We start from the raw sequence: 8,109 nt of genomic DNA, 5'->3' as shown, positions 1-8,109 counted from the left end.
GATATCTTCCCATAATTCATCTGGCTTTCAGTCATTGGTGTTCAATACATCAAATCTATTCTTTAGATGATCTCTAAATTCAGGAGGGATATATTAAAGATCATACTTTGGCTCTCTTGGGCTTGTTTTAATTGTCTTTAACTTCAAGTTGAATTTGCATATGAATAATACATATTTAATACATAGATAAAATTCTGTGGCTGTTGGTAAAGAACAGAATTGATAGATATAATCATGAGGGGAGAATAGAATATCACAAAATGCAAAAGAACAATTCACTCTGAGAGATTGTAGATTATAGTCAGGAAGCTGCTATAAGGAACTGTTTTCTCATACTCACACTTTCATCCACAGCCCAGTGACAAAAAGATAGGTGTTTTACCTTAAGTCTTAAGGTTATTGTATAACCTTAAGACTGACAGTGGATTAACACAAAGTAACATGTAAAGTGCAGTTTACCAACCTTTCTTTTGAAGACATTGCTATCTACAAAAGTAACAATGGGGCAACTACATAATTTAGTAATGATAAAAAAATGGAAATGGCATGCATCAGATATAATAAAATATTAGTGTATCTATGCAAATTTGAAAATCTGATTACTGTATTAGAGAAGTGATTAATAGTTAAGTATATTGTTATTGTTCATTGCCAGGGAGTTAATTTCAACATATGGCAAATCCACGTGTGCAGAGTAAAACTGTTCCATAGAGTTTCCAAGGATGTGATCTTTCAGAAATAAATCACCAGGCCTCTTGGTGGTTTTGAAGTGCCACATTTCATTAGTAGTCAGTGGTTTAGAACTCTGGTAGCATAGTGGCTAAAGCTCTTGACTGCTAACCAGAAGGCTGGCTGTTCAAACCCACCAGCCATTCCTCGGAAGGAAGGTTGGGCAATCCTACTTCCGTAGTGATACTGCCTCGGAAACCCAAGGAGGGGTCACTATGAGTTGGGGCTGACTCGGCGGCACACAACAACAACAACAACAACAGTTGAAGTATACCAAAAACTCACAGCCACTGAGTCAGATCCAACTCATATAGACTCCTCCTTGGGTTTCTGAAGCAGTATCACAATGGAAATAGATTGTCCAAACTTCCTTCCAAGAAGTGCCTGGTGGGTTTGAACCACCACCTTCTGGTTAGCAGTCAAGTGCCTTAAGCATTACACCACTATATATGTAAACTAACAAAGGAAGAAACAATATGAAACAGAAGAAAGAGAATTCCAGTTGTTGTCCCACAGTCACTTTCCTAGACATGTTTGCTTGAGTGTCCAGTGAAGAGTTTCAGAAAAGAAAGACACTCAGTGAAGGATTTTGATAGGTACGGGAAAATGCAACACATATGAGCTGCTATGAGGAAGTGGACTGAAAACTCAATGCACAAGCACTGGGCTCCAGAGGACTTCCTAGGCTAGCCAGAGACTACATTAAGAGCTCACTAAGAGACCAAATGATAAATATTTAACCTCAGGGACAGGATACTAGTATATATCAATGCAAAACATATATTCTTACAAGAAGAAAGGAAGATGAAACAATAAAATCTGTCATCAAGGATATAAATTTCAAAGTGGGAAGAAAATATTTCATTAAAAATTAAAGTTTTGAGTGGGTCAGAGTAAATATTATGATTGGCACTGTAAAAAATTGAAATCATAAAATCAAATAATTTTACAATTATTGTGGACAAAATAATATATTTGTCTTTTTAATTTGGAGAAAGAAATCATTCTTCTTGAAAGATTTAAAATTGGTCTGATGAAATATCTGTGTGAAAATGCAAACAATATATCAAAAATAGGAGCCCTGGTATCACAATGGTTAAGTATTTAACTGATAACCTAAAGGTTTATGTATTGAACCCACCTAGTAGCTCCCCAGAAGAAATGACTTAGCAATCTGCTCCTATAAAGATTAGTCTAAGGAAACTTATGGGGATACTCTACGCTGTGGTACAGGGTTGCTATGAGTTGGAGTCAACTCAATGACACATGACAGCAAGAACATATCATAAATACAAGATGCAGTTGGAAAACTCAATCAAGCAGAGTCTGAGTGTTGCTTTGTTACACACACACAAACACACATTCTTGAGAATATAATGGTTTTCTACAATGTAATATTTTGCTCTTCTAGATTCGTTGGGAAGATGAAAAGGGGAAATCTAACAGTTATCAGTGAATTTGTCCTTCTGGGACTTTTCAGCTCTGCAGAGAAGCAACACTTCCTGTCTATACTCTTCCTCTGTATGTACTTAGTCATGGTGTTGGGGAACATGCTCATCATCTTGGGCATTGGTTCTGACTCTTACCTCCATTCTCCCATGTATTTCTTTCTTAGCAACTTGGCCTTTGTTGACATCTGTCTTACTTCCACTAAAGTCCCACGAATGGTTGTGAACATTTTGACCGGTACACAGACTATCTCCTTTGCAGGCTGCCTCACTCAGGTTTTTTTCTTCATTTCTTTTGCAAATATGGACAGCCTCCTTATCTGTGTGATAGCATATGATAGGTATGTGGCAATATGCCACCCTTTACATTATACATCACTAATGAATCTTCACCTTTGTGTTCAGCTGGTGGCTGGACTCTGGGTAGTTACCTATCTTCATGACCTCCTACACACTGCCCTAATGGCACGTCTTTCCTTCTGTGCTTCCAATGTCATCCATCATTTCTTCTGTGATCTCAACCCCCTCCTAAAGCTTTCTTGTTCTGATGTCTCCATCAATGTAATGGCCACTTTTATAATGGGAGGTCTATTGGCTCTCACTCCCCTTATCGGTATCCTCATTTCTTATGGGTTTATCTTCTCCACTGTTCTAAAGATAACATCAACTGATGGGAATCAGAGAGCCTTTTCTACCTGTGGCTGTCACCTGTCAGTGGTGGTGTTGTTCTATGGCACCTCCAGTGCTGTTTATTTCACCCCTTCCTCCTCTCACACCCCTCAGAGAGACCCTCTGTCAGCTATCATGTATACCTTGGTGACTCCAATGCTGAATCCTTTCATTTATAGTCTAAGGAACAAAGATATGAAGAAAGCACTTCAGAAAACATTGTGTAAGGGCAGAAATTTTATCCAAAGACAATTAAACATATGAGTTTGATGGTAAAATAAAGGGTATTTGTAGGAGAAATAAGAGTGACTAAATTTTATTAAATGTCTCCTTTATGCTGGAATCTGTATTAACCACTTTGTATATAACATTTAATCATTTGATTAAAAAGATGAGATTTTAAGATCCATTTAGTTATACTTGACTGACCTTTTCCACACTTAAAAATATCGGCCCTAGAATCCTTGTAAATAATTGCTTGCCATTTACTGTAAACACACACATCCATACACACCTCATATACACACACACACACACACATGCATACAGATACATATAAGCCTATCAAAACCGAAATCAATTCAAGAAAAAGAAAGTCTTCCAAAAATGCAACAACATTTGTAAAAGCATTATAACTAACTCACCCAAAATATTTACCAAAAATCCTCAAAGTTGATAGTTTGAACCCACTCAGAGATACCTCAGAAGGCAGAGCTGGCTATAAGCTTCCAAAAGGTCACAACTTTGAAAACCCTATGGAGAAATTTTACTTCAACACATGGGGTTTTTATAACTCAGAATCAACTCTATGACAAATAACAATAACAATACCAAACTTATCTAATTTAAAATGCTAATAAAACACAGATTCATAGAACTAAAAAAAAAAAAAAACACACACACACACACACAAAAAAAAACTAATGAACATAAATAGCATTAAGAGGTAATTTGTAATTTATCAGCTGTAACCAGTAATAATAATTATTTGTGTTACACTTGTGAAAGTTAATTATTGCCTATCCCAAGGGCAAATTCAGTCCTTCACTATGGATTTATGGGTAAGAAACAGCTCAAGGTTGTGTGAATGATGGAATCTAAGCTACCTACAACACCTATTTGCTCCACCTTTTGTTGAGCCACATCATCAGACAGATGAATTTTTATGCAACATTTGTAAGGTGATACTAGAATTTTCCAATTTTCATAGTTGTGTCATTTTAGCAAAAATTTTAGAGAAAAAAAGGGGACAAATAATTATTGGTCATATCACTATTTTAATTTGGGGTGGCTATTAAGTGATTGCAAATTAGTATTTAACCTTTGGACTATGTCAGGGAAGAAAGACATTATGCATGGACTGGAGCGAGTAACATTATTCCTTACTTGATAAAAGAGTTATTGTTGATACACTATTGACAGTATGAGATGATTGGCTGCCAAACCTATGACATACTTTTACAGTATTTGAAAACCTAATACAGACATCCACAAACTCTGAGCATTTTCCTGCAAATAAACATTTTTGTGTTATTCAGAATCAATAGGTTTTGATTTAAAGAAGCCAGTGTAAGGTGAGATTCTTTGTGCATTCAAATCAATAAAATAAAACCAAAGAACAACATTTTCCATGAGTATGCAGATGCTATTTGTGTTAATAAAATTCTCACATGTACTTTTTTAGTATTAACATGTTACCTGAAACACTAATCATTGTAAGTAATTTCCAATTATTTACAGTTCCAATTCTATGCACTATAATGTCTGGCTTTAGCAAGACTTTTTCTAAGTATTGTAGGAATAATATTATGGTGTCCTGCATGCTTTGAATATATTATCTGGGGCCACTGGTTCCCAGGCATCCTGATAACCATACTACAAGCTGAAAAGTATCTCCACAAATATGTATAACAATGTCACAAAAAGTTATATCTACTTTTTTGATACAAAAAACGAAAAAGAAAACAAGCACCTTATTTAGGTAACAGGTTGCTAAAATAACCCTGATGGTGGCACAATGATTAGAAGCATGGCTGCTAAACAAAAGGACAGCATTTCAAACCCACCAGTGACTCCACAGAAGAAGTGACCTGGTGATATGCTTCCATAAAGATTACAAATGCATAAACCCTATGGAGCAATTCTATCTCATCTTATAGTCTCTACGAGTTGGAATTGACTTGATGGCACACAATAACAAAAAAAATGTTTACATTTTTGTGCCAACTAAGAAGAGAAAAAGCAAACATATATATAAAACCAAAATCAAAACCAAACTTACTGTTGTCGAGTTAGACCCAACTCATAGCAACCCCTCCTTGGATTTCCAAGGTGGTATTACTACACAAGTAGATTGCCCCATCTTCCTTCCAAAAACATAAGTATAGGAAGAGGAAGTTTTTAATGTACAAAGATGCTGGCAAATTATGTTAATTATAGTACCTGAACAAGTGAAGAGAGGACAAAAATATATATAGTGAGGACTTATTAGATAAATGCTACACTAATTATTTGTGGAGACTGCCAATAATATAGGGAAACAGAGTGGCCAAGGATATTTTTCATGTAGATGAAAAACTGTAACTTTTGGAAGTTGAATAGGGGATAGGTAGGATGATTTTTGCTGCATTGTAGGATCAAAGACACACATGATAGTCAAAGAAGTTTAATGCATTAATGATAGATCACAAGGTCTGAAAACAATTCAATGTGAATGGAGATGGTGTTACCTATCAAAGGTGGATGATATTCAAGGATTGAATTTTGTCCCACAAATACATGTGTCAACTTGGCAAGGAAATGATTCTCAGTTTTATGTGGTTGTCCTCCATTTTGTGACTTCGTTGTAGTAAATTACCTGATATGGTTTTTCTAGCCATAAATCTTTATAAACTCCATGGTAGAATTTGTTGTGAGCAACTGAGGACACCTGATTGTAAAAGTTATCCACCTGGGGTATTTCTGTTGGGCATGGCACAAAACAATGTTCTGGGAAGTTTTCTCTCTCTCAGGTGCTTAGTATTCTGATGTTATGATTGACTAGTTTGGCCATTCTGCTAGGCTCAAAAGGAGGCCTCCTAGAGGCAGAGGTCTCTCTGACTGCTAGTTGAGGAAGATGTGCTGCTGAAAGGGACACACACTCCTGAGAGACATGCACTGCTGGGAAAGAGACACAAGAGACATGCATTGCTGAGTGAGACACCGAGGGACATGCACTGCTGGGAGAGAGACTGTGAGAGACTGTTGGCTGAGAGATGGCAGGCTGGGAGAGAGACTGAGAATTTTTCCTGAACTTGAATTATAGCGTGGTGCTTCCCTAATAAAGACCATAATCTGTGAGTTCTGTGTGGCCACTGCAGCAAATTATCAAACCCAGAAGAGAGGTGGTGGGTGCTCTGGGTAGAATGGTTGGTGAAAGGGCTGGAGGGAGGCAGCATGTCTGGCCTTGCAGGAATAGGCCTTGGGTTACTGATAGTGACTCTGTCTTCCTCTTGTGGGGTTAGAGGAGGTCAGGTGATGCCACTTCCTTGTCATCTTAGCAGTGACTTATACAGTTACTTTCGGTTTTGTGATTTGTTGTAAATCTTAACTTCTATATGTTAATGAGACAGAACCTATGTGAGATGTATTTTGAGTCACAGCCTGATAAGAGAGTGTGACTCTTCACAACCTTATCCAAGAGGACACATAAGTCAATACCCTTACTTAAGGCACACACTTTGAGTTATATCTTTTACCTTACAAGGGATGGAAGGAGAGAAAAATGAACAGAGGGATAGGGACCTCACCATCACCAAGAATGTAGAGCTGGGAACTGAATGGTTCTTTTATACCTAGGGTTCCTGCACTGAGAACCTCTTAGATACAGAGGAAGATTGATGCTAAGACACATAGAGATCACAAAAAAAAAAAAAAAAAAAAGTGATTGGATAGTGGACAAAGAGAAATGCTTTTAACCTAGTGGGCAATGAACTTCTCTGAATTATATTCAAATTATATTCAAATATTTAGGGGAACTTTGTAAGTGATGGGCTTCAACATCACTGAGGAGAATTCTATGCAAGATCTTAAAGGGACCAAATAATTTATTGTTGCCACTTACATACAGTAAAATGCAAGAGGGAAGAGATGGCCTTAAAAATTACTTGGGCAAATGCAAGCGGGAAGACACAGCCTTCAAAGTGAACTATGCCGAGTGAAACAAAACATAAAGGTTTAGAAAATTCTGTTTCTGTTATACAAACTATGGACAAGAGTCATAGAATTTTTACCAAGGATATAGCTGCCCATCCTTTTATTAAAGAGACAACCTATAACTCATGGATTTATGTAAGAGCTCTAAAACTGAGGCACTTGACTCTTATCAGAATAGTTAGCCCAGGTATGAGTCCCAACTCCATCTTAGCTTTTGGTTATTTTCCTGGCAACTTTCAAACACTTAGACTTAGGTAAAAAATAAAGCACTCTCTTGCAACACTCAAACCCTTATATTCATTTAAGTATATAAAAAAGGAAGTGTTTTCCTTTGTGGTTAACTAAAGATATGGAAAGGATATGCCTAATGGAGAGTCTTGACCCAAGACTTTTATTAGAAATATCTTCAACAACACTGTGGTAGTTAAGATTGTTTTTCAACTTGGCTGGGTCATGATTTTGAGTGGTTTGACAGGTGGACATAGTTATTTCTCATAAGACTGGATGTGATACGCTCCTCTCCATGGTGGAATCTGCTTTAAGCAACTGAATCAGTTGAAATAGAATTGCATTTGGGTGTGGCCTGCTTTTAGTATATTTAGAAAGTCTCCTACATTTAGTTCAATCTTCATCTCCAGTTCCTGGACTTGAGCAAGTGGCTTGCTGCGCTGCCTACTGGTCATAGTATTGTTGCCTTCTCAGCCTATGAGCCAATAATCTGCCATTTTACCTGCTGATCTTGAATTTGTCAGCCTCAGTAGACAGCAACTTCATAAATCAGAAGAAGCCTCAAGCTTGCTTCAGTGGACCAGGAAGGCATAGCTGAAACCCAACGTCAAGGGACCTCGACCCAGCCCCCAGAGCTGGCCCTCTGAATTTGGACTTCTAGCCTAGTTTTCTCTTAGATCTCACATTCTGAATCCATGCTCTTGGCCTCCTAAATTGTAAGAGAATAAATTTCTGCCCATTGAAGTCATAAAATTGTGATATTTCTGTTATAGCAGCACTAGAGAACTAAGACAAACCCTCATGGAATTTCAAGATAATTACCTTATAATCATCCTGTCAA

The 8,109-nt window shown here is 37.2% G+C and overlaps 1 protein-coding gene across 1 annotated transcript; it reads left to right on the top strand.

The window, feature by feature from the left end:
* The first annotated feature begins 2,153 nt into the window (after positions 1 to 2,153).
* Positions 2,154 to 3,110, top strand: LOC103213100 (olfactory receptor 1C1-like). The gene has a single exon (XM_007958991.1). The coding sequence runs from the start codon at positions 2,154 to 2,156 to the stop codon at positions 3,108 to 3,110; it is 957 nt and encodes a 318-aa protein (XP_007957182.1).
* Positions 3,111 to 8,109: the final 4,999 nt, after the last annotated feature.

This window comes from Orycteropus afer, unplaced genomic scaffold, assembly GCF_000298275.1.
Source record: "Orycteropus afer afer isolate SDZICR_OR568_19922 unplaced genomic scaffold, OryAfe1.0 scaffold01289, whole genome shotgun sequence".
In the NCBI taxonomy this organism is placed as follows: Eukaryota; Metazoa; Chordata; class Mammalia; order Tubulidentata; family Orycteropodidae; genus Orycteropus; species Orycteropus afer.
Note: the sequence above shows the minus strand (reverse complement) of the source record. Positions and strands in the feature narration are given on the sequence as shown.